Below are 27,884 nucleotides of genomic sequence, written 5' to 3' on the forward strand. Positions count from 1 at the left end.
TTGGGCGCCTCTTTATATCTTGCATGTTTTTGGTGGGCTTCACAAAAAACTGTCTCAAAGGAACATGCAGAGATCCTATAGATGCCCCTCGGATAAATGGTGCCCAATTTTCTGTGGCCAAACAGACTTCTGCTGCTTGGTGACAAATTATATATAGTGATAGTTGTGAGATATTATTAGGTATGGCAAGTTGTAACACTGTATATTCAGTGATACACTTAGCCTCGGTTCACACCAGAGGCGGCACGACTTGCAGGTCGCCTCACCGAGGCGACCTGCACACGACTGCCGGGGCGACTTGCAAAACGACTTCTGTATAGAAGTCTATGTAAGTCGCCCCAAGTCGCCCCCAAAGTCGTACAGGAACCTTTTTCTAAGTCGGAGCGACTTGCGTCTCTCCGATTAGAACGGTTCCATTGTACTGAACAGGACGCTACTTGTCAGGCGACCTAGGTCGCCTGACAAGTCGTCCCAGTGTGAACCAAGGCTTAAAAGTCCACCTAGGGGATTCCTCTCTGGTCTATTCAGTGATACCAGTCAGTATGACCGCTGGTGAGGGATTCTGAACAATGACCGATGTCATTGTAGTGATAGATTAAGACCTCTTTCACACTGAGCAGCCCCGGGCTTTGGCTCTATTTTTAGCGCCGCTTTACCATCGTTTTAGTGGCGCTATTCATCCGCTAACGGGGCGGTTTTAACCCCCGCTAGTGGACGAAAAAGGGTTAAATCCACCCACAAAATGCTGCTGCAGCGGTGCTTTGCCAGCGGTATGGAGCTGCCCCATTGTTTTATATGGGCAGGAACGGTGGAGGAGGAGTGGTGTATTCACCACTTCTCCACCACTGCAAAGAAGCTGCTGGCAGGACTTTTTGTGACGCCCTGCCAGCGCAGAGCTCCAGTGTGAAAGAACTCAGGCTTTCACCCTGGGTTTGCAGCTGAGGCTTTTTTCAGGCGCTATGCAGGTGCTATTTTTAGCGCTGTAGCGCCTGAAATACGCCTCTAGTGTGAAAGGGGTCTTAGATACAATAATGCAGCCACTGGTGGGAGCAGACCTGTCTTGATTGCACCACCAGCAATGGAAGACCTATGACATAGTGGTATACATAGTATAGAGCATTAGATAAAATGGGGTACACAGAAATTCACACAGTTTGGCACTACACACAACTCCACACTGCAAAGCTCAAACTCCAGCACTACACCTAATAACGTTCCACAGTCCACATAGAACATACTGAAATTCATAGAAAGTAGTGATGCAGAGGAGAGCCTGCAACCTGTTGCATAATACATACCTAATAATACATACCTCCCAACTTTAGAACTTGAGAATGAGGGACAATTCAAGGAGGCAGTGACCGTGCTGCATGTGCCGTGGCAAAAAGTGGGTGTGGCCAAACTGTAACGTAATGCTTAAAGTGGATGTAAACCCAATGTCATCCTTTCTAAACTACTGCCATAGGGGTTGTCTATAAGGATATACATGCCTCCTACATGACCTGTCAAATGTCTCCCCTCTGTCTGTTATTAGACCCGAAAAACTGCATATTCTGTGGGTGGGTCTGTTGTCTGGAGCTCGGTGGGTGGAGTCGTGATGTCAGTAGACTCCCCGCCCACCTCTACACTCTCCTTGTTAATATGCTTCTGCTATGATCTCTAACATCCAGTGAAAAGACAGGAAAGTAACCACATGACTTCAGCATGCCAAATCATGCTGAGGTGTGGAACAGCCAATCCTTGCAGAGCTGCTGAAGAAAGGAGTGGGAGGGAATTAAAAAATAATGCACGACTCTTAGGCTAGTGCACCAGATATGTAAATCACCTGTCACTTACAGCAAGGGGGAGGATTTGACAAAGGTTTTCTCTGTCAAGTTTTATCTCACTGAACAATAAAAGAGGATTGCTCAGAGCTGGATTAACTCTTTGTGGCAAGACTGGGCTCAAATGATAGGAAATCTTATACTCTACATTATGACATAAAAAAAAAAATTAAAAAAAAATTCGGGTTTACATCCACTTTAAGGGGCATGGTTAAACAAAACTTGGGCTTCCTTTTACCTATAAAATATGCTTTGTTTGCTGTGCCACAACCACAGGCACATATAAGCCCTAAAGCAGTCATTAAAAAAGGCTTCTATTACATATGATTGTGCACAAACTGAAAATATACTGAGAGATAACACTTTGTCTGAGCCTACCTTAAAGAAGAGCTTTCATTAAAATAGTCAAGGACTGCTCAGCAACCAGTAACTGTTGAGACAATAAACACTTTGGTGAGAAGTATATAATGTACAATAAAGTGTATATAGTGTAGGAGTCTGTAAGGCAGAGTGCAGGGGTCAATGATGTGCAAAGCACTGGGTGCAAGTGTAAGGACTGCGTAACACACAGAATGCTACAGTCATTGTCTGATTTAGGATACCTAACACAGAGCGCAGGAGTCCAGGGTGTGTAATGCATGTGTGTTCAAGGATCAGCAGTATGTAACACACAGAGTGCTATAGTCGGTTTAAAAGCACATGACACGCAGACAGCAAGGGCCAGTAATGCACAGAATGCAGGGGACAGGAGTGTTATTCTCAGAATGCAGGGGTCCAGGAGTACGTAATGCACAGAATGCAGGGGACAGGAATATTATGCACAGAATGCAGGGGTCAGAAGTGTTATGTACAGAATGTAGGGGACAGGAGTGTGTAATTTACAGAATGTAGGGGGCAGGAGTGTGTAATTTACAAACTGTAGGGGACAGGAGTGTGTAATGCACAGAATATAAGGGGCAGGGGTGTGTAATGCACAGAATGCATGGGACATGAGTGTGTAATGCATAGTTAGAATCAGGAGCACAAAGCAAAAAGAGTGCCGGAGTCAAGGTTGTATAACACACATTGTAGGGGTCAGGAAAGTGCAAAGCAGTATCCCCCCCCCCCCACTTTACCCTTTTAGCAAAAATCCCCACTCCCTCCCCTCCGAAAAACTCAGGAAATCCACCTTCCTCAGCACAAATCCTTCTCTACCCTCCACATCACCCCTCCCAGTACAATTCCCCCTTTCCCATTCCAGCACAAATCCCCAGCCACCTCCAAACACAAATCCTCTTCCCCTCCCAGAAAAAATCCTCTTTCACCCCCCCAAATCCTCCCTTCCAGCACAACCCCCATTACAGTACAAATCCTCTTCCCACCAATTCCTCTGTCCAAATGCCCCCAGCAAGAATCCTCCTCCCCCCTCAAATACCCCCTACTAGCACCACAAATCCCCCCCAAATTCCTCCTTCAAGCTAAATTCTCTTCTCCCTTCACAAGCAAAAAAACCCCTTCTAGCACAAATCCTCCCCCTCTCAGCATATATTCTTTTCCCACTTCTAGCACAAATCCTTTCCCCCAAATCCCCCTTCCCAGCACAAATATATTCTTTCACCCTCCCAGCACAACTACTCATCCTGGCATAAATCCCTCTCCCCCAAATACCCCCCCCCCCCCAGCACAAATCCTCTCCCCACTTCTAGCACAAATCCAACCCCCTCATCCTGACACAAACCCTTATTCCCCCTCTTCAGTGGATAGCGGGGGGGGGGGGGGGGAGGCAAGAGAGAGGGAGAGGGGTAAGGGAGAGGGAAATAGAGAGAAAGGAAAAGGGAGGAGAGAGAGAAGAGAGAGGAGAGAGAGAGAATATAATTGCACAAGTATTTACAATATATTGCCAAAAGTATTGAAACGCTGGCCTTTACACGCACATGAACTTTAATGGCATCCCAGTCTTAGTCTGTAGGGTTCAATATTGAGTTGACCCACCCTTTGCAATTGTAACAGCTTCAACTCTTCTGGAAAGGCTGTCCAGAAGGTTTAGGAGTCTGTCTATGGGAATGGTTGACCATTCTTCCAGAAGTGCATTTGTGAGGTCAGGCACTGATGTGGACGAGAAGGCCTGACTTGCAGTCTCTGCTCAAATTTATCCCAAAGGTGTTCTATCAGTCAAGTTCCTCCACCCCAAACTCGCTCATCCATGTCTATATGGACCTTACTTTGTGCACTGGTGCGCAGTCATGTTGGAACAGAAAGGGACCATCCCCAAACTGTTCCCACAATGTTGGGAGCATGAAATTGTCCAAAATGTCTTGGTATGCTGACACCTTAAGAGTTCCCTTCACTGGAACTAAGGGGACAAGTCCAACCCCTGAAAAACTACCCCACACCATAATGCCCCCTGCACCAAATGATTTGGCCCAGTGCACAAAGCAAGGTCCATAAGGACATGGATGAGTGAGTTTGGGGTGGAGGAACTTGACTGGCCTGCACAGAGTCCTGACCTCAACCTGATAGAACACCTTTGGGATGAATTCATTTCAATTCTGTTTTTATTGAAAATTTTTAAAATTTACATAACAAAGAAAAAAAAAGACATTATCCACATCCTATAGGCAGTAATAAAAAGCATACCATATTATAATAATATGTAGAACATAAGGCATATAAACATATACCCACACACAACAGGAGTCCCTAATAAAAAGGTGAAGAGATGGGAGCAAAGGAGAGAAGATGGGAGAGAAAAAAAAAAAAAACATGGAGATACTCCAGACCGGTGAAGGTAAACCCTGGCACCCCAGATGCCCCGACCCCACACCAGCCACAACACCCCCACACTCTGCAGTGTAGATGAGCATGAAGGGAAGTGCAGCCCCAAAACATCCAGGGCGCCAAGGTCCGCCATCAACGCCCCAGACCACCCACCTCCTTAAGCCCTAATAAGAATATCCTTTCCTTATCTTCTTTCATCAGTGCTTGACCTCACAAATGTTCTTCTGGAAGAATGGTCAAACATTCCTACAGACACACTTCTAAACCTTGTGGACAGCCTTCCCAGAAGAATTGAAGCTGTTATAGCTGCAAAGGGTGGGCCAACTCAATATTGAACCCTACGGACTAAGACAGGGATGCCATTAAAGGTCATGGGCGTTTAAAGGCAGGCGTCCCAATACTTTTGGTAATACAGTATATTAGTGCTGACCTAAACATTTTAGATAACTCTCTGAGGGCATCTTGTGGCACTCAGTGGTGCTACAGTCTTTTTTTAATGTTTTACTATTTATTTTTTTGGGTTCCACCAAAGTTTATAAAAAAAGTGATGTTAACAAAAATAATTTTAGTATAAATTTACAATGCCTATATACTTTATGACACATGAAACATTTAATTCAATCTTTTAGCCTGCACGTTATATTATTATTATTTCAGGTACTTGTATGGCGCCGTCAATTTACTCAGCGCTTTACATATATATATTATACATTCACATCAGTCCCTACCCTCAAGGACCTTACAATATAAGGTCCCTAACTCACGTTCATACATATACATACTAGGGCCAGTTTAGATAGGATCCAATTAATATTGACATATAACATTTTGATTATTCCAGAATTTTGCTGTGTGCTCCAATTTAGGAGATATACCCTTACTTCCTGTCCGAGATGTGTAAAATTAGTGTAAATTTCCCCAAAAGGAAGGGAAAATCCATTGAAAACTGACTTCACTTTCTGTCCAGAGAACAATGGTCACCAGAAAAAATTGTTTTCACCTGATGATTCTGCCTCTAATGAATTACTTGACCTAGGGTGGCAATGCTCACTCACCATATGTTATCTATGGAGGAGAAACAATGTCTTTATAAGACAATGGAGTTATCTTGGAGTAGAGGAATACTGTAGGTAGTCAGTAGATCAAAGACTATTTTATGCATGGACCTAGCATGCTTAAAAAATATGGTCCTGACTTAAGGTCTCATTTACCCTTGCTTCAACTTCAATTACACATTTAAGTGCCTATGGCTTCAACATGCTTTTTTTTTACGTGTTTTTGATGCTTCTGCGATGCTTCGTTGGTGCTTTGATTATGCTTTTTTTAAGCTTTAACAAAGCTTGGCAGATGCCCTGTGTGTGTTGATATCTCATACCTGCAAAACTCTCCAAACAAAGCGAAGCTAAAGCTAAATTAAAGCCTCTCAAAAGCTACACGGACTTCAAGCGAGCTTTGTCATAGACGTCTATGGAGGCTTTGAAGACGCTTTGAAGCACCACTAAAGCAACATGGGGTATCATTTTCAAAGCAAACACAATGTGTGAACTGTACTGTAAGATAACTATTTTATTTAGTGACAGGAGCTTTGACGGCATTCAGAGTGCTTTAAAAAAGGGTGTTCAATGCCATGTTTTGAAGTCAGTGTAAACAAGCCCTAAGGGTAGATTTAGACAAGAGTCTAAATCACCCCTGCCCCGGAAGCCTGATCTGTGTTTGGATTACGTTCTAGAGGCTACTGACAATCGGTGAGGAAGTAACCCCTCTATCTATGCTGGCTCCTTCTGCCAGGAGATGGCAGAAAAATCAAGTGCTTGTTTTACTGTGTAATTATGCATGTTTATGTGCATATAGAGTTTAGAAGCATACGAGTGGAAACCCATTCTATTTGTCAGAATACTCATTTATTTTAACCACTGGGATAAATCTACGTGCACAAATTTGTGTTTAGTCACTGTTAAGCACAGGGGCGGACTGATAACTCATGGGGCCCCCGGGCAATAGGAGATCATGGGGCCCCCAGGCAATCAGAGATTATGGGGCCACACAGTATACACACACACAGTATACAATCACACAGTATACACATACATGTACACACAGTATACACAGACAGATGTAAAAAAAAACACAGATTTATACATACTGTCCCTGGTTTTACTGAGGCTGGCAACCCTAAAGGGGCCCCCTAGTAGCCCAGGGCCCTCGGGCAGTGCCCGAGTGGCTCAATGGTCAGTCCGCCCCTGGTTAAGCATGTTTAGGTGTGTCACGTGCAAATTATGCCCATAAGCTCTTCTCTGAATGCAGCTTTGGGGTATTTTTTTTATGCCTCTAAACGCTGCTCTTCAAATATGGATCTAAACTGCTAACGTGCACGGGCACATAGACTAGCATTGAACTGTGTTTAGAGGCATACAAAATATGCTGGATGCCTGTAAAAGCAACAATTTATTATGCCCTTGTGCATTAGGCCTTGGACCACCTCCTGTTGCAAATCTGCAGCATCTGACACCTTTCTGTAGCATTACATTCTCTGAATATTATGTATAGCCCTTTGGTAATTATATGGGGCAGAACTTGAGACCCCTTATATCAAGAAGCTGACCACCACTGCCATAATAGATAAAGAAAATACAAGTACAATAGATTACTCTATATTTGTAATATGCCATTAAACCAAGTAATCTTCACTAAAATGTGTTTTTATTTTTGTTTTCAAGGGTAATAATATGCTGGATATAATGGCCGCAAAAACAATGTGTGCAATTGTGGGTATCACTGTTTGCTTCTTCCTGGTTTGTAATGCCAACTCAATGCCAACTGACTCTATGCCAACTTGGAACCATTCTGTGACTTTGACAGAGAATTCACTAGTTAGCACTTCTACTCATAGTGCAGAAACAACTCTGTCTACTGACTTGGATGTAACCAATACAAGTTTCAGCAATACAAGTACCACAGCACTGAATGCTTCAAAGCTGCCACAGATTTTTACATCCACAGCTGCTGCCACTACTCAGAGTACAGTTAATGTATCTGGACCTTCAACTTTGAAAACCACTGCAACATCATCTTTATCTTCTTCTAGCACTGTGCCTCTGCCTGGACCTTCTTCCAGCACTAATAATCAAACATATAGCACAACAACATCTGGGGTGACACGGGTCGTATCAACATCACTTCCTACCCAGACAAAACCAACGCCCCAGGGCAATGTAACTGAAACAGCTCCCAATGGTACTGCCACAACAGCATTGTCAGGTAGGCATGTTATTTCTATCACATCACTTTTATCATATTTGGAGAGTGGGACCATTAAATGTGCAGTGTTATATGGTGTTGATTGGGTAAACCAATATTAGAATTGATCACACGGTCTTTAAATGGCAGTCGGTTTTTGTGATAAACCATCTCTACTGTTTGGGAAACACTGGCAATTGCAAAACATTAGTGCACCAAAAATTTGAAATACACAGATGAGAAATTTTATTCTGAATGTACACTCTGTTTCAGGGACGTGCAGTCAGGGGAGGCAGGTGAGGCAAAAAAAAAAAAAATAAATAAAAAAAATTAACCCCCCCCCCAAAAAAAATCGACTTCGAGGGTCATAGCTCAGCGACCAGGGGTCACAGAGACCCTAAATGTGGGGGTTAGCTGAAGTCCTACCCCATCACTGGTGGGGCTCCTATAATCTATGGTTCTGGAGATACAGGGCTCCTTGCGCAGCGTGTCATAAGCTAAATACAGAGCAGCCAGTTTAAATACAAACTGGCACACTCTGTTTGCAGCAGACTGAAAGGATGAGCTCACAGTGCCTCTCCTCACTTCTTGTCAGAGGCACTGAACTCAATGGACAGCTTGGTGTCTTGGACCAATTGTAAAGTACCATTGGCCCATGCTGTCCAATAAAAATGCTGCAGTGGAGGCACGCCTCTCACTGAAGTGTCATAGAAGGGGACATGTGTCTAAAAGACAAATACTCCCTTCCAGCCCAGCCCTCTTAACTGCAAGGAAAAACATGTGTTTATGGGTATAAGATTTACCCATAATCCCATGTTTTTCTCAGACAGTTAATAGGGGGAGAATGAGAATCTACTGCAGCTGAAAAGGTACAAGCTAAATCATATATTATTATGCTATATGTTATAAGATAATTTGTTATTTATCAATTTACTGTGAAATTACTGGTTTGAAGTTATAACTTCAAACTTCAGTAATTTGTCTGTTAAGCCACCTGCTTGAGTACAGTTTTTGAAAATATAGTAAATTACCTTAAAAATAATATATAATAATTATTTGTATATCACTTATGGTAATTAACACCTTGCCACCCAGGCCAATTCTGATACTGTAAAAATCATCATTTTTTTGCTAGAAAATTACTCAGAACCCCCAAACATTATGTGTATATATATATATATATATATATATATACACACACACACACACACACACACACACACTATGAAAGATGGTGTAACGCCAAGTAAATAGATACCCAACATGTCATGCTTTAAAATTGCGAACACTTGCGGAATGGTGCCAAACTTCAGTACTTAAAAATAGGCGGCCCAGAATTATTGTTCTCGCTCTAACGTTTGTGGCGTATGTAACCTGTGTGTATCTGGCTCTGATACTAGCCAGTGCCTCACCAGCCACTGACCTCACGCACGTCCCTGCTCTGTTTCTATATGGGTCCACTAAGATACTCACAATGTGCTCAGGGCTGCTGTCAGAAATCATAGGTCCCCATACAGCCTACCTGACAGAACCTCCCCCTTCTGAAAATATTACAACAAAATATGTGTGTCTGTCTCTCCCTGCAGCAGCTGAAAGCCGGCAGAAGGGTGAAGGGGGGAACTTTCAGCTACTGCAGGGAGAGATAGAGACACAGGGCATAATTCTGTAAATTGCCCTCCACCCCACCCCCGCCACACCAATCCCCCTGCAATCCGGGACCCTCTGTGTGCCCGGGCCCCCCTATTGGAGGACTGGTGGTACCCCCCTATCAGCAGCCTTGATTGCGCTAAATTGTTATAAAGCGCATGTTCTGCCGTATGTTATCAAAAATGAAGGCTTTTGCACTCTCCAGTTTTAGTAAATCAACCACGCAGTGTTTTGGGAATTAAGTAACCAAAGAACTGTAGAAAAGGGTGGAATCAAGTGCAAAGCAAAAATCACTTGGCTTATGTACAGATTGCTTGAAGCTACAAATCGCTCAACATTGAAAATTCCATTGCTTTAAATAGTGCCCATTCGGGGGCGTGGCTGGCCATGGCGGAGTCCGGACGCTGATCTCGGAGCTCCGGACACACAGGGCTAATCCAACGGCCGTCTCATCACCCTACACGGTCACCCAACAGATGCCCAGAAGGAGGAGGTCCCAGAGTGTCCCGCGGTCCCGTACATCTGCGGTAATCACTCGCTATTTCGCCTCCCGGACTCCAGAGACTTCGGACCTCGTGGAGTCAGACGCAGACAACATGGTGCCGGCACCTCCGACTACCAGCCGTGCAATCCAGAGCGGCTCTCCTTCACGATCCTGTCTCACCGCTCCACCCGTGGCTACTGCAGATAAGGTGAAAGGCTGTTCCCCAATCCCCTCACCATGCCTGAGTCTATCTCCCCCATCTGATGCTGCTGAAGACAGGCACAATACTGTTGATATAATCCCATTAGAAGCCCTCAGACAGATTCAGCACAACTTGGCCACTCTCCCTACCCGGCAGGAGCTGGATCACTGGGCGCAACGTATTGAATCCGCCCTCAAGAGAAAGGTGGAGGATCTCCTGGCTCAGGTTACCCATACTGATAATAGGGTCACTGCTATTGACTCTAATCAAACTGCACAGGAGACCCGCAACACTGCATTGGAAACCACAGTGTCCCATCACAGATCCCAACTCCTCCAGCTCCGGCTAAGGTCCGAAGACATCAAGAACAGGAGTAGGAGGAATAACATTAGGGTCCGGAGTTTACCTGAGGCTATGGCTCCTGGGGATCTGGCTGCGACAATTATCTCCATTTTTAATTCCTACCTCGGTAGGACACCGAAGGCAGAAATGGAGCTTGATAGAGCTCACAGAGAGGCTTCGGGGATGTCCCCTGCTAATGGCCGTCCGAAGGATGTTCTCTGTCGTGTCCATTATTATGAAGTGAAGGAAATGATCCTGCAGAAGGCTTGGCACAGGGGTCCGATTGATTTTGATGGGGCTTCTATTCAACTCCTGCCAGATCTGTCCTGTGCTACCCTGTCAAACCCCTCCTGACTGTTATACTAGAATCTGGAGCCACTTATACCTGGGGCTTCCCATTCCATGTGCAAGTGAAGAAGGAAAATCGCCAATTCACCCTGCGGTCCCCGGGACAACTCCCTGAGCTTTTTTAGTTTTTGGGATCTGAGCCAATCTCTGTTCCCAACTGGCTAGATGTCCTTTTTGATGATCCTGCCCCTCAGATGTCCAATCCTTTGACCCAAAGGCACAGACGGTCCCGTTCCCGTATTGCTGCTTCTGCACCGGCCCACATCCACCCGTCTGATCCGGAACTGTGACACCCTTTCTGTGCCCGGTGAACTTTCCACGATGGCCTTCCATGCTTTAGTCGACAGTCCTGCCCTCTACAGTCATGGCAGTCTGCCTCAGCTGGTGCGCACCAGTTATGTTCAACTTTACAGGCAAGGATACCCGAAACGACAGAGACACTTGTTCAGTCTAAGTCATAAGCAAGTTTTACTCAATGTTCGGCCACTTGGGGAAGTACTAAAGTTCGTATCTGATTTCTTTTCCAGCAGGACTGCACATAAGGGTATTCCCCCTACACCTCAGCCCATCTGGCTGCACGGCATGTTTGTGTTTTTTTTTTCTTTTATTGTTTAGGGGTCGCATCAGGTTCTCATGTTACCTGGGTCTCATTTGGGATACTTATATGTCAACCTGATTCCTGTTATACTACTTAGATCTGTTTGACTTTATGTTTACCTGCTATGGCCGTCATTGCGCTGTTCCCAATTAGACAATCGTAAATACCTTTCTTCGCGCACGGTCGGAGCTCCTGCCTCTTTTGTGTACCTTACCATTATTTTTGCAGGGAGCGGTTCAATGGCTAGATCTAGGCTCAAGCCAGATTGCTCTGTTTAAGGTTCCTTGTGACTTATTGTTACTTTACCATGGTCCAGGATGGCCCATGTGTGTTGTAGGGCTCGCCATGGTCAACACTTCACCCCACATAGGCCCGTTCTCCACCTGTGTTCTAGGTGGAGACCTCATATTGATTTTGAAATAACCAGAGTTTTCTGGTACAAGTGCATTCATTGCTGTGAGTTTGTGCTACCTCTCTTGAGGGAGTCCTCTCGACAGGTGGTCTGATTCACACTCTATCTCTTTCTCTCTCTCCCTCTCTCTCTTGCTCTCTCTCTTTTTTTTCCTCAGTCTTTCTATCTCTCCCCCCCCTCTTCTGTTCCTTGTCCTCATCCCCCCCCCCCCCGCCAAAAAGATTTTTTTTGTTTGTTTTGTTTTACAGGGGATACTTCATTCAGCAACATGCCAGAGGTGAGTTTGCGCTCCCTGAATGCCCATGGGTTGAATATTCCGGAGAAGAGGTCGCAGGTGCTCAGTGAGATTTGAAGAAATCATGCCCACTTAGCCTATCTACAGGAGACACATTTTAGGGCTTCGAAACTCCCTAAACTCGGGAACTCCAGGTACCCTTTCGTTTACCACAGCTGTTCCCCAGACTCTAAATCTCGTGGGGTTAGTGTTCTCATCTCTAAAACTGTGGCTTTTTCGGTGTCAGATGTCTGCAGAGACAATATGGGACGATACATTTTTGTGAAAGGCTCCATTTATGGGCAGGTTGTAACCCTAGTCTATATCTATGCCCCCAACATAGGCCAAGTGGGGTTTATAGAGAGCTGCTTAGAGAAATTGTCTGACTTCGCAGAGGGGCAGTTAATTCTGGGGGGAGACCTAAACGTGGCTTTGTATCCTCTGTTGGACACCTCCATGGGGTCCTCTCATCTGTCGTTTGTGGCCCTGCGCCGGATTAAGAAAGCTTTGACGGCCGTGCACCTGGTGGATGCTTGGAGGATTGCACACAGCAACACTCAGGACTACACCTTTTTTTCACCCCCTCACAACTCTTACTCGAGACTGGATCATTTTCTAGTACACCAATTGGCCCTTCCCTTAGTGACTTTGAGTAATATAGGGGTGAGATCCCTTTCAGACCATGCACCAATGTTACTGACACTTATGTTGGGGGGGGGGGGCAGGTCTCATCAACCTGGGTCTTGGAGGTTAAACGAGAGTTTGATCCAGCAGCCTCAATATGCAAAAATAGTGGAAGAAGAGATTAAAGCCTACTTTACAGCCAATGCGGCTTCGGTGTCCTCTCCTTGCTTGCTATGGGAGGCTCACAAATGTGTAGTCAGGGGAGTTCTTATTAAATTGGGAGCTAAAGTTAAGAAAGACAGACAACGAGAGGTGGATTCTCTCCTGGAGCGCACTGGAGCCCTAGAAAAGCAACATAAATTGTCTCTAGCTCGCGACGTGGCCGTAGATTTACAAAACTTACATGATTCTCTTAATTCTCTCTTATTAGCTAAAGCAAAAACCAAACTCATGTACACTCGGAGGCTATTCTATGAACTTGGCAGTAAACCGGGCAGACCCCTAGCCCGTGCATTACGCGAGACCACAGCTCGTTCCTATATCCCCTTCTTGACGTCCCCTTCGGGTCAAATAATCTATAAATCTCAGTAGATTGCCAATTGCTTTCGCAGCTATTATGAGAAACTTTATAATTTGGCCCCCGTGGGTGCAGAGTCTATCTCGCCGGCTCACATCACACTGATAGACAATTATCTACTCTCCTTGGGTGTTCCCACGTTGACACCTCAGGAGAGGGAAGAAATGGAAGGCCATATTACAGAACAAGAAGTTCTCACTGCCATCCAAGGTATGGAAACGCGTAAAACACCGGGACCCAACGGTTTCCCTCTACTTTATTATAAGATGTACGCTTCGCACCTGGTGCCTTGATTTTTGCAGGCTTACAATGCACTCCTGGATGGGACTCCGCTCCCTAGGGACTCCTTATTTGCTCAGTTCTAATCCCTAAAGAGGGTAGAGATGCGACAGACTGTGCGAACTACCGCCCAATATCTTTATTGAATACAGACCTCAAGATATTCACCAAGATACTAGCCAACCACCTGATTTCCTTTGTCCCCAAATTAGTCCATTATGACCAGGTAGGTTTTGTGCCGACTAGGAAGGCCAGAGATGACACGGTTAGGGCCCGGAATCTTATTCACTTGGCCCGGTCCAGGAAAACTCCAATGTTGCTGATTTCAGCTGACGCAGAGAAAGCCTTTGACCGGGTCAACTGGCTGTTTATGAAATGCACGTTGAGACACCTTGTCAATGGATAGAGGCAATCTATTCCCATCCCTAAGCAGCAGTTCGGGCCAATGAAGCAATTTCTGCCCCCTTTTCCTTCAGCAATGGGACAAGACAGGGGTGCCCGTTGTCACCTTTAATATTTATATTGGTACTAGAACCCCTGCTAGCTCACATTAGAGACGATCAAAATATAAAGGGCATCGGCGCAGGCAATACACACCATAAAGTCGCGGCTTACGCTGATGATTTATTATTTTTTGTAACAAGCCCCGTGACTTCCATCCCCAATTTATTGCAGGCTCTTAGGACATACTCTGCTCTTTCTAATTATAAAATTAATGTACACAAATCTGAAGCTTTAAACATAAATTTATCTAAGGAGACTCTCAACATTCAACAGAATTTCCCCTTTTCTTGGGCTCGCCACAAAATCAAATATCTGGGCGTTTTTCTTAACCCTTCATGTCAGCAGTCTTTCAGGAGAATTTTACCCCCTGGCTAACCTCTCTACGTCTGAATCTCCAAAATGCTTTCTCCTGGTTCGGTAGGAACAGCATTTTAAAGATGGTAGTCTTGCCAAAATTATTATACCTCCTTCAAACTTTGCCGATAACAGTCCCAAGCCACTTCCTGCGTTCGGTTCAGGGGGAATTTTTGAACTTTCTCTGGGGCTACAAAGCAAAAAGACTGTCTCATCGTATCCTGACCTTACCAAAAGACCAGGGTGGCATGGGGTTCCCAGATTCATTTAAATATTATCACACAGTCCATTTAACTAGAGCCCTAGACTGTGTCAAGCATGCCTCAGAGAAGGAGTGGGTGGGAGTGAAGCAGGCAATGTCCTCCTTTCCGCTTTCAACCTTGTTGTGGCAGACTTCTGCCCTACCGATACCCCTGAAATCCCACCCATTGATTGGGACTACACTGTTAGTAGTAGCAAAAAGGGGTTGTGTCACTATGGTCTCCCACATTCCCTCACCTCTGTCACCAGTCATTGGCACCCAGGAGTTCCCTTCTAGTCTGTCAGGGAGGAGGTTCAAGGAATTTATAGCGAGCAACAGATTTAGGTTTCAAAACTTTCATCACGAGGGTCGATGGTGCACTATTGAGGAAATTCAGGCAATGCTATCGCCCCCTCTAGATAGATGGCGAGCAACACAGATTAGACATTTTCAAACCTCCTCACATTTTGTACCCTCCACTAGTCCCTCCACATCTGTTTTTGAGAGGTACTACCTGGATCCCACTCCCCTCCGTCATCTATTGTCCTTAATGTACAGGTTACTGGTTGAACCTCAGGACAGCTTTATACCTCCCTATCTACGGAAATGGGAAAATGACCTGGGTCGGGCCTTCTCAAAGGATCAGAGAGAAGGTATTTTTGTACTTTGCACACCGCTCCTCAATCACAAGTAGATTTCAAGAGGCTGGGTTTAAGATCCTGACTCGTTGGTATAGGGTACCCACGCTTCTTCATAAGATCTACTCATCTGTTCCCTCCACCTGCTGGCGTTGTCAACAGCCTGACGGTTCGTTACTGCACGTATTCTGGACATGCTTGCGTGCATGCCCCTTTTGGGATGCTATTCGACGCTTGGTTTTTAGACTGACAGACATTTCACTTGCAGACGATCTGGCGCAGTGCCTGCTTCACCTTACCCCGATGTCGAGACGTTGATACAAGAAATCCCTCTTGATCCACCTTCTTAATGCCGCTAAAATTTGTATTCCACAAAAATGGAAATGCTCGGATCCCCCTTCAATTGGTCAATGGATAGCTGTGGTGAACGAAATTAACCTGATGGAACAACTGACGGCCGCATTGAACCGCAAAGAGGAAAAATTCAACAAAACATGGTTTTACTGGCACGATTTCCGATCCTCTCAAGATTATAACACCTTTGTAACCCCCCCGGTAGAGCCACTTTAAACTGTGCATGTTTCTCTAACCATTCTCTTTCACATCCAACTACCACCCCCCCTTTTTTTTTCTCCCCATCCCCCCTCTTCCCCAAGTCCTTACCTTCTCCCTCTCTCGATTTCTATTGATCCTGCCTTGGTTCTCTTCATATTCATGCTGCCTTCTCTGTCTTCTGATTTCTTCCTTATTTGGAAAACCTATTTGTGTGCACCTGACTAGGGGTGATAATAAAGTCTTACATTGATGCAACGTATGTTTATGTAGGTGAACTGGCGCTATGTCGACACCAACCGATTTGCTATTTCCGTTTTGATTGTTGCTGTTCATTTTTGTTTTTGTTTTTTGTATAAGCCTGTTCTTGTTCAAAACATTGTTGTTGGTCCTGCTCTGCCCTGTCTGGTGTACTTAAAACTTTTTAAATGGAAAAAAAATAGTGCTCAGGAGCCTGTTGCTAGGCCGTCGCTCTAAAGAGTACAGGAGCTTCTTTTCATGCAAATTTTGGCATTTTTGGCCTCATAGACTTTAAATGGGGTACCTGAAAAAACATGGGAAAAGGCATATTTTTCAGGTGCCCACATAATAAATGTCTATGGGGCCAAGAGTGCACGATCCTGCCCCAAAGAAGCTCTCGTATGATGCATTGATCCTAAAACAAGAAAATGTACATAAAATTGGCTGAAAAACACCAGAGGGTGCTGATGCTGAGCTGTGAACTGGGCCCTAGACTTAAGTAAACAAAATTCTTATTTTACAACTTACTCTATTGTGTAAGTTCACATTAAGGTAAAAGCAAATGTATTTCAATAAAGTAACCCAAAACTATAGGGCTAATTCATACCATATGCTTTGGTTTCTATTTTCCACTGCACCCCCAATGCTTACACAGCAGAAAAGTAATACATTTAAATTAGGGTTCTACTATTTTTTTCAGCACAACATAAATAAATGCTGGTAAAAGCAATGCAACACAATGCATGAACGGGAAACAGAAATTTTATTCAAGTAAAAAAAAATTAAAGTGAATGAAAAAAAAGCAACAAATGTAAAAACAAACTGTAACATATGTTAAAAATCAACACAATACAAAGGAGTTTAAAACTGCATAGCATTTTACAAGTGCATGCCAATGAATGCTCCCGTTGTGAAATGAACGGGCCTTTAATGTTTTCTATATGTTTTCTTTTTATCAATAGTCTATTAAATTTATTGTGAAGATTGCTGACATTAGTAATATTTTATTTACACAATTATTGCACACATTTTACAAGTGCCAAAAACACTTCTTGGTAAGCAATAACAATATTAATTTAAGGTTTAAAGTTAAAAATGTAAAGGTTTACACATATGCTAACTGCATGCGTTCCCCGACCTGCAGGCAAAAGCACTGCAAAACGCACCGCTCTTTATCAGAAGCACAGAGTTCTATTAATGCTTATAAGCACCCCCATGCAGCAAAAAATGCATTGAGTTTTCAAGTGCGCAAAACCGCATGATGCTGCATTTTGAAGGGTCAGGGACTTTTTCCCCCACTTTTCTTGCAGATACAGCAGCCTGTATGGGCTGCTGTGCCTGCAAGAACGTGGACCCGCACAAGTCTGAACATACACAAAGCATAGGTGCACGTCTTTAACAGGATTGATGTTGTTACTCTATGCCCATTCCAACAAATTTTAATACTAATATAAACCCTTTTAAAATAAAACTCTGGGCAAACAGCTAAATTAACAATTGAAACAATTATATGTTCACCTTTTTACCTGCTAAATGTTGTTTCTGTTCAATAAACTTTATAAAATTATACAAAACATGATTGGTATAAACAAAGGACATGAAATCAGTAGTAAATATAAGATATTAGTGTCCAGATACTTTATGGCATTAATGACATATTCTGATAGTGGTCACTACATTCAGAATAGAGTTCGTACCAATCAATACCATTAGGATCCGTTTGAAAACAGGGGCCCATAAAAACTCAACGAGAGTGGAAAACAAGTAGGTAAATAGTATGTAGCATTCTCTAGTGTGTGCTAGAAATAGTGGTAAAGTTTAGAGTAGGTACATTTAGTTTAGCTCAAGGCTAACCCTGAGCTGTGGAATCTGGGTCAGGGTTTAGTGAGTCAGGGCTGGATGACTCATCCTGACAGCTCCTCTGGTGCCTCCCCCTGTTTTTGGGACATTGGAGAATGTTCTAGAGCTAGTGTGTGGAAGTTAGGAGAAGTTGCCTGGAATATTTATGATGTCTCGGCCAATCCCCAGTAGTGGGCTGGCAGGGGGCAGAGCTTACCTCATAAATAGTCCATGCCAGCAGGGGCAGTCGGGTGGAAGATGGAGATACAGTGCTGAAGAGACTGTCAGTGGCCCTCAGGAGTGCCCCCTAGTCTGGTGGTGGATGTCCTGCCTTGGGTCGGCACTCGGGTGCTGGAAGGATCCTGTCATAACTCACAGGAGGAAGCCCTTCCTGGAGGCACGGGAGCAAGAGAGGAGAGTGTGAGTAGATCAGCACTGCTGGGGAATAACAAGGGGGAGACTGAAAACAGCTGTGTGCTTAAGTCTTCATCCTTCCTTGGGAGATCTCCTGAGAGTCAGCTGGGTGGGCTGGTCAAAAGTCAGTCTGGAGGACTGGCGTGGAGAAGTTAGCCTGGGGGGGCTAGTGAAAGGGGCAGCTTCAGCCAGGTGAGTTGGCAGTGCCTGAAGAGGTGGTGCTGGGACCAGTAGCCACAGGGAAGTGTAAGCTGTTTCACTGTAATTTTTCTTCACAACAAGGGCCTGCAAGTTCCTGCCTGTAAAAATCATTGCTAAATCTGACTGAGAGCCTGTCAGATCAACTAACAGTGATTCAGCTGGAGCCAGCATGCAAGTGTGTGCAGGAGGTAGGTAGAGGAGACGGTATATAGGAAGATGTCCCCCAAAGTTGTTGCTGAAGTTTTGATGAAGTCAAGTGGGCATCCCATAAACTCGTATCCCTATCCAAGTTAACCCTCAATAAATAACAAAAACAAAGACAGAGACTGTTCTCTGACTCTGGAGTGCCTGTGAAAATTTGATGTGCCTGGCTGTGCACAGGAGTGGGGAATCCAAGTTCATTAGCAGTCCCTATGAGGGTGTGCTACATGTAGAATAATCTACCAGTGCAAAGTGGGAAAAAGCGAGCTAGGGCAGAGAGAGGAGCATACAGTAGATGGAGAGGGAGAAAAGTGAGAGAGGGATAAAATGGGGGTGGAAGTGATTTGATGTTGAAAATGCTACCTATATTTTTTTGATGTTGAAAACACTTTAAAGTTGGTTGCAACCAGTTTAAAACTTATTAGTACATCTTTATACTACATATGGATAAGGTTGCAGTTCTTTGTCTTCATGTATCAAATTAGCCTCAAAATTGGTTCCAGTCAGTTTGAAACACATCAGTAAATAGTAATATATCGCACTGCAATGATCCTCCCAATTTAACCATTTATACCTTGTGACAACTGTCACAAAACCCAGTTCAAACTTGTAAATATATCTCACAGGTCAACTTTTGGATCGCTGTACCAAAAATTGTGGGGCTAGCCTGGATTGTGACTTTGGTCACTGGGCTCTACATTGGGCGTTTTCCAGGCCTGAGTGTACTGTTAGGTAGCCACAGTGCCCTTTCCAGGTCCAGAGCCATGGCACAGCTGCTGGTGTGACCCTGTCTTTCATGACTCACTTTGTGAGTAGGTCATGCAGACTGAGCATCAGGAGCTACTTTGTATATTAAAAGTGTTGGGTGTACTACACATTTAAGAAGAAAAAGTGCTGGGTGCCATTATTGCCCCTACTTTCCATTGTTTTACCAAGGAAAGGATTAAGCCACTGTGTTTGTACATTCTGCACTCTTGTTCCTTTGTTCCTACAATGAGATATATTTTTTCCACATTTGCTCCCAGTGGCAAGAGACACATTGTTCCACCTCAATTAAGTCCTTGATGCTACCTAAAGTAATCTGGTCACCTTTGGTCATTTGATCCTATCGTGTTTCCGGCAGCTGATTTGTAAACACCTACGTTTTTAGTTTGTATTCTGAGCTCAGTTGTCCCTGCTTGCAGTGCAATATGTCAAATCCCAAATACAAAGGTAGTAGTCCCTCTTTAGTTTGGCCCCTCAGCTCATGATCCATTACCAGGTCAGGGCCAGCCTGCAGTGCTTTCTCTGACAGACAGCTTGGAATGCTCTCCATTATTTATATCCCTACTTTCCCTGGGGTCATTCTTAGCTCCATCAGGTGTGACCCTCTCCTTGATCTGTACAGTAACTGGCCAATAATATATATATTTTTTTTAATCCAACAAGATTTTATTAGGTTTGCAGGAAGAACATTACAAAAACATTGTAAGCAGATTTACATAGCTCCTCTTATGCAATGAATAATCCAGTAAACAATCAACGGTCTCAATATAACACGGCTAAGACCTTGTTCCAAATACAGTCAACCACTATCCATGTTTCACCCGGCATTGATTCCTAGCAACCTGTCATATACCAACTCCATAGTTGCTAATCCCGCTACATCCAACCATGGACCCCATATTTTTTCATATTTTGGCATGCTACCTCTATGTTGATAAATCAACTTTTCCATTTTTAGAGTTGTGTTAATATTATCCGTCCACTCTTTAATAGTCGGGGGCCTATCGGACTTCCAGTGAGTCATAATCAGCCTTCTGGCCTGAAAAAGTACTCTATGCACAGCCTCTCTGATGTGTCCTTCCCATTCGTATTACTCCAAAGCCCCCAAGATACACGCTCTAGGGTCCTGTGGAAGATTCACATTAAAAATTGAGTTAATGTTTTGCACCACTCCTGCCCAATACATGTGTAATTTGGGACATCTCCACAGCATATGTATAAGGTCTCCATGCTCACGTTTGCATCTAGTACACGTTGGATCCGTCTGCCTGTTCATTAAATGTAATCTGTGTGGAGTGTAATACGTTCTCAATAGTATATATAATTGGGTGAGTTTTTGTGACACATTGAGTGAACATTGGTTCACTGCCTGAAAGATCTCCTCCCACTGATCCCCGTCTAGTTGTCCCACCTCTGTTTCCCATTTCTCTCTCACCCTCAAGGGATGGTGTCTCATCACGGATTGTAGCAGGATGGCATAGCATTGAGAAATAAATCCTTTAGATGAGTCAGCATCCCTCAGTAGGTTAAATACCGGAGTTTGGGACAAATGCCACTCCGAAGAGCGGCTCTGTGTGTGTACTGCATGTCTAAGCTGCACATAGTAGAATAACATTGAGGCTGGCAGATTATACATTTCCTTTAAATCAGCAAATGTTCGTAATACTCCATCCCTAAATATATGCTTGATATGAGTGACTCCAAACTGCTTCCAACGAGCTCCGCATTGTAATTTAGCTAGTTCCCCATATGTTTCATTGTGCCAAATGGGACTATATTCCGTATATCCATCAACATTCTGGAGATATTTGGACTTATTCCACACCTTTTGAATCAGACTGAACGTTGGGTATTTTTTATGTGGTTTAGTGAAGGCTAATGCCTCTAAAGCCATATGAATCGGACCTTTACCTACTGTATGGATCATTAACCTGTGGGTGTCAGGTATTCACCAAGGCCGGAATGCTGAGAGCGGCTCCCCTAGCAACTAGGTGCGAGATACCCCTGAAGGTGGTACAGAGGGTATCAGGCACGGAGAGGCACGGGTTGCCAGCAGGTGTGCAGGTCACCAAGGTGTCACTTAGACGCGTAGAACCCGTGTAGCATGGACTGGTTGCTAAGCTGGAGAGAAGGCTGGCAGGGACTCCAACACTTGACCTGGAACCACGAACAGAGCTGAGGAGAAGCACAGGGTTAAGCAAGACAAGTCCTTTAGCAGGCCGAGGGTCAAGCACCGGGTAAACGTAGTAGCAAGCACAGCAAGGCAAGTCCTTTAAGCAGGCCGAGGGTCAAACACCAGGTAATCGTAGTACAGGTTTAAGCAAGACAAGTCCGTTTAGCAGGCCGAGGGTCAAACACTGGAGAGAGGATCAGTAGAAGAGTCGTTAATCAAGCCGGGGGTCAAACACTGGAGAGAAGATAAGCAGAGAAGTCCTTAATCAAGCCGAGGGTCAAACACTGGAGAGAGGATAAGCAGAGTAGTCAAACGGTCCGGGTCACAATAGGCAGGAACAGGTATGCAGAGGATAAACGGGAACACTGGAAGCTGAGAAGACAAACCAGCAATGAGCACAAGGCATAGCTGCCTTTATATAGGCCCGCCAAAGGGACGTCCCGCTGTACGTGCATGCGTTAGTGTGCCCACGTGTGCTAACCCGTTCAGGTCACGCGCTCGTACCCGCCGATCGTGTGCCCGTACGTGCTGATGTGTAGCTCTACCGCGCAGGCGCACCGGGACGCGCCGATACTGACAGGCTCTGACTGTGTTAACCCTCTGACAGTGCCCCCTCCCAAGGGGCAGCCTCCGGATGCCCATTCTGGGCAAGATTCCTGGTTGTCTTCTGTGAAAATTACGTATTAAACGAGGGGCGTGTAAGTTGCTGGATGGTTCCCAGGAGTTATCTTCTGGAGGGTATCCTTTCCATTTAACAAGATATTGGATCTGTCCCCCCATTTTTCTACAGTCCATTATTGCCTCCACTTCATACTCTATTTCACCTTCAATTTCAATTGGAGGAGGTGGTGGTTCCATTCTTCCAGAAAAAGGGCTAGGGACCACTGGCTTCAATAAAGATACATGGAATACCGGATGTATCTTATATGTGACCGGAAGGGCTAATTCAAAAGCCACGGGGTTCACCACTTTCTTAATTTCAAAAGGGCCAATGAACCTTGGACCTAGTTTGCGGGATGGACAGGGCAGTCTAAGATTAATAGCAGATAGCCATACCTTGTCCCCAATCTTGAAACTTGGGTTTGGTCTTCTCCCTCTGTTATAGTACTTCTCGTAACTGTCTTGGGCCTTTTTCATGGTTTCCTGGATCTGTAAAAAATTGGTTTGGATAAAGTTAATCCGGTCTTGTACTGCAGGGGTTGACACTTTAGGGAAAGAATCTGGCAGGAAGGAGGGATGGAAGCCGTAATTAGCCCAAAAAGGTGTTTGGTTGATGGCGGAATGAGTGGAATTGTTGTAAGCAAATTCCGCACACGGAAGGAGGGTGGACCAGTTATCTTGGGAACCAGAGTAGAAGCAACGGAGATATTGTTCCAGAGTTTGATTTGTTCTTTCTGTTTGACCGTTGCTTTGCGGGTGGTATGCTGAGGAGAGAGAGGTCTTTATTTCAAGGGATCTGCAGAGGTCCTTCCAAAATTTTGAGGTAAATTGGATACCTCTGTCTGATACGATGTTGTGGGGAACACCATGAAGCCTCACGATTTCTTTGATAAAAATGTTTGCTGTAGCCAGAGCAGAAGGGGTGCCCATCATGGGCAGGAAGTGTGCCATCTTAGAGAGGCGGTCAACCACCACTAAGATGGTAGTAAATTTTTCAGAGGGGGGAAGTTCTACAATGAAGTCCATAGAGACCTCCTTCCATGGACGTTCAGGGACAGGCAAAGGTCTCAGGAGCCCCCAAGCCTTAGTGTTCGACCCTTTGTTACGTTGACACGTAATACAGGATTGGACATAGTTTTTACAGTCCTGACTCCAACCCGGCCACCAGTAGGAGCGATGAACTAATTCTGAGGTTTTCCGGATTCCAAAGTGCCCTGCCAACTTATGGTCATGGAAGTTCTGTAATACTTGAATTCTCACTGGAGAAGGAACAAATATTTTATTTTGGGCCCACAGTAAGCCATCCCTCTTCCTTAATGAGGGTACTTCAGGTTCTGTGCATTGACTGGATGCCTCTTTAATGGCAGTTTTGAGATCAGGCTGGATAAGAAGGAAGTTATGTGGGGATAAGATAGTCCCAGGCTCAGTTGCCTCATTGACTTCTGGAAACATTCGGGAGAGTGCATCCGCTTTTCCGTTCTTGGAACCCGGTCGGTAGGAGATGTGAAAATTAAATCTGGAGAAAAATAATGCCCATCGGGCTTGTCGAGGTCGGAGTCGCTTGGCCGTTCGGAGATATTCCAGATTCCGATGATCAGTAAAGATCATTATGGGTTGGGACGCACCCTCCAGCAAGTACCTCCACTCCTCCAGAGCAAATTTTATAGCCAGTAGTTTTCGGTCACCGACGTCATAGTTCCTTTCAGGTGGGCTTAATTTGTGAGAAGCAAAGGCAACTGGATGAAGAAGGGCCTTCGGACCGCTCCGTTGGGACAGGATTGCACCTGTCGCTGATTCGGAGGCATCTACTTCCAGTACATATGATAAAGCTGGATCTGGGTGTTGTAGAATAGGAGCCGATGTAAAAAGATCTTTCAATTTATTAAAGGCTTCTTGGGCTTCTTGGGGCCATTGAAACTTGGCTTGCTGGCGGGTGAGTCGAGTAATGGGAGAAATGATTAAAGAGAATCCTCTAATGAACCTGCGGTGAAAATTGGCAAAGCCAACAAACCGCTGGATTCCCTTTTTATCTGAAGGAGCTGGCCACTCCTGGATGGTTCTAACCTTTTGGGGGTCCATTGCAACCCCTCTTGTGGAGATGATGAACCCAAGGAACTGGATGGTGGTCTTTTCAAATTCACATTTCTCCCCTTTTAAGAATAAGCCATGCTTCCTGAGAACCAAGAGTACCTTCTTTACATGGGTGCGATGTATTTCTAGTGAGGTGGAGAAAATCAAAATATCATCAAGATATACAATCACAAAGTTATCTAGGTACTCACGGAAAATGTCGTTGACTAGGTGTTGGAACGTGGCCGGGGCGTTGCAGAGTCCAAAAGGCATCACAAGATATTCAAAGTGCCCAAACCTGGATCTAAAGGTTGTTTTCCACTCATCCCCGACACGTATCCAAACGAGATTGTATGCTCCTCGTAGGTCTAGTTTGGTAAACACTTGGGCAGTTCTGAAGCGCTGGAATAGTTCAGAGATGAGAGGCAACGGGTATCTATTCTTCACAGTGATCTTATTAAGTTCTCTATAGTCTACACAGGGCCTCAAAGATCCATCTTTTTTTTCGACAAAAAAGATACCCGCCCCAGCTGGAGAAGAGGAAGGGTGAATTAACTTTTTCTCCAGGTTTTCGTCAATATAGGAATGAAGCGCTTCCAACTCAGTCTCAGATAGTGGAAATATGCGACCAAAAGGAATCTCGGATCCAGGTAAAAGGTCAATGGGACAATCATAGGAGCGATGAGGTGGTAAGCTGTCGGCCTTTTTTTTTATCAAAAATGTCCAGAAATTCATGGTATACTGCACGGACATGCTGAAGATTATCAGGTATTGACTGAAGGGCCAAGCAGGAGGCCGGTGTGCTGGTGGTAGGCACGAAACAATGTTGAGAGCAGTACATAGATGAGAAGAGGATTTCTTTCTTGGACCAACTGATTTGAGGGTCATGAGCTTGTAACCAGGGGAAACCCAGGATAACAGGAAACATAGGTGAGCTGATGATGTTAAAGCAAAGGAATTCTTGGTGGCCAGAGTCTGTGGAGGTGAGAATAGGTTTGGTTTCTTGAGTAACAAGTCCCGAACATGGTAGGGATCCGTCGGCTAGATGTATCTGCAGAGGTTGCTTCTTATCTTGGAGGGGAATATGCAGGGTGTGAGCCAGAGATGCATCCAGGAAACAACTGCATGCTCCGGAGTCAATGATGGCCAGCAGCCGAGCCTCCTCTTCCGCCACCTGTAATGAGACCGGAAGGACAAAGTGAGATTGGGTAGAGCCGGTAACTTGAAAGTTCGCAGTGTTCTGTCGCTGGCACTTACTGGGTCTCACGGGCAGTTGCGTAAGAAATGACCGGCTTCCCCACAATAAAGGCAAAGGTTGGCTTGGCGCCGGCGGAGTCTTTCATCAGGGGTGAGTGGATAACGTACCAATCCCAACTGCATAGGTTCGTGGTCCGAGGAAGAGGAAGGTACGGCAGAAGGTGCTGGAACAGGAGGAATGCGAGGTAACATCCAGGTTGGTCGTGAGGACTGGAAGCGTTCAGAGCGGCGTTCACGCAGGCGTCTGTCAAGCTTAATTGCTAGTTGTATTAATTCTTCCAGGGAGGAAGGAGTATCCATCCGAGCCAATTCATCTTTTAAGTTTTCCGATAGACCTTGGCGATACTGGTATTTTAGAGCAGCCTCATTCCAGTTGGTGTCCCCAGACCATTTCCGGAATTCAACTGTGTAGTCTTCCACTGGTCTCTTTCCCTGGGTCAGGGTGTGTAAGATGGACTCAGCTGTGGCAGTGCGTTGTGGGTCGTCATACAGCTGTGCCATAGTGTTGAAAAAAGTTTCTACCGTATCCAACAGGGAGCTTTTCTGTTCTAAAAGGTTATGGGCCCAGGCTTGAGGTTCTTCTGACAAAAGCGAAATGACAAACCCCACTTTTACAGCTTCAGAATGGAAAGTCCTGGGTTGAAGGGCCAAGTAAAGCTGACAAGCATTTTTGAAGGCTCTGAATTTCTTTCGAATTCCAGAAAACCGTTCTGGAATGGGAACCCTGGGTTCAGGGATGGTCATCATGACTGGGTTGACTTGGCTTTGGGAAGAAGAAATCCCACTGGATGAAGCTGAAGGTGCTTCCGGGGGAGCTGAGGAAGTTGTTAGGTGTTGAAGGCGACCCTCAATTTGGAAATATCCATCCTGCAGTCTCTGGACAGCCTGTGTAAGGGCTGTAACCTGCTGGCAGAGGGCCTCGAGGGGAGAGCCGGCTCTGTCGGCCTCTGACATGGCTGGTTTGTACTGTCAGGTACTCACCAAGGCCGGAATGCTGAGAGCGGCTCCCCTAGCAACTAGGTGTGAGATACCCCTGAAGGTGGTACAGAGGGTATCAGGCACGGAGAGGCACGGGTTGCCAGCAGGTGTGCAGGTCACCAAGGTGTCACTTAGACGCGTAGAACCCGTGTAGCATGGACTGGTTGCTAAGCTGGAGAGAAGGCTGGCAGGGACTCCAACACTTGACCTGGAACCAGGAACAGAGCTGAGGAGAAGCACAGGGTTAAGCAAGACAAGTCCTTTAGCAGGCTGAGGGTCAAGCACCGGGTAAACGTAGTAGCAAGCACAGCAAGGCAAGTCCTTTAAGCAGGCCGAGGGTCAAACACCAGGTAATCGTAGTACAGGTTTAAGCAAGACAAGTCCGTTTAGCAGGCCCAGGGTCAAACACTGGAGAGAGGATCAGTAGAAGAGTCGTTAATCAAGCCGGGGGTCAAACACTGGAGAAAAGATAAGCAGAGAAGTCCTTAATCAAGCCGAGGGTCAAACACTGGAGAGAGGATAAGCAGAGTAGTCAAACGGTCCGGGTCACAATAGGCAGGAACAGGTATGCAGAGGATAAACGGGAACACTGGAAGCTGAGAAGACAAACCAGCAATGAGCACAAGGCATAGCTGCCTTTATATAGGCCCGCCAAGGGGACGTCCCGCTGTACGTGCATGCGTTAGTGTGCCCACGTGTGCTAACCCGTTCGGGTCACGCGCTCGTACCCGCCGATCGTGTGCCCGTACATGCTGATGTGTAGCTCTACCGCGCAGGCGCACCGATACTGACAGGCTCTGACTGTGTTAACCCTCTGACAGTGGGATGAGTTTTGTGACGGGACAAATGTACCAATCAGGTGCTGTAATTGGGAGGCCAGGTAATACAACCATGGGTTGGGCAATGCCAGTCCACCACAGCCCTTGGGTCTCTGTAGGTGTTCTAATTTTATCCGGGCGGGACCATTTTTCCAAATAAGAGTTCGGAAAATGGCATTAACTATATGAAATATTTTTAAGGGGATAACCATAGGGGTGTTATGCAGAAAATAAAGTAACTGGGGCATAAGAATCATTTTTACTAGATTTACTCTACCTGCTACTGACATTAACAGAGAATTCCAGGTCTTAATTTTGTCTCGGAAGCGTTGTAGGAGTGGAAATATATTTAAATGTATAAAGTCCCGGGGCTGG

General features: G+C 45.2%; 1 protein-coding gene across 3 annotated transcripts in view; it reads left to right on the forward strand.

Annotated features, from left to right (window-relative positions):
• The window catches only part of LOC141128408 (uncharacterized), an 88,765-nt gene that overhangs the window by 21,395 nt on the left and 39,486 nt on the right, over positions 1–27,884 (forward strand). For 2 of the 3 annotated variants that reach the window (XM_073615690.1, XM_073615689.1), the window contains exon 2: positions 7,298–7,838. In XM_073615690.1, coding sequence (XP_073471791.1) covers positions 7,307–7,838 — 532 coding nt within the window. In that variant the 5' untranslated portion in view covers positions 7,298–7,306. The remainder of the gene's footprint in view (positions 1–7,297; positions 7,839–27,884) is intronic. The other variant, XR_012241688.1, reaches the window with a different exon arrangement.

This window comes from Aquarana catesbeiana, linkage group LG02 (assembly GCF_042186555.1).
Source record: "Aquarana catesbeiana isolate 2022-GZ linkage group LG02, ASM4218655v1, whole genome shotgun sequence".
Taxonomy (NCBI): Eukaryota; Metazoa; Chordata; class Amphibia; order Anura; family Ranidae; genus Aquarana; species Aquarana catesbeiana.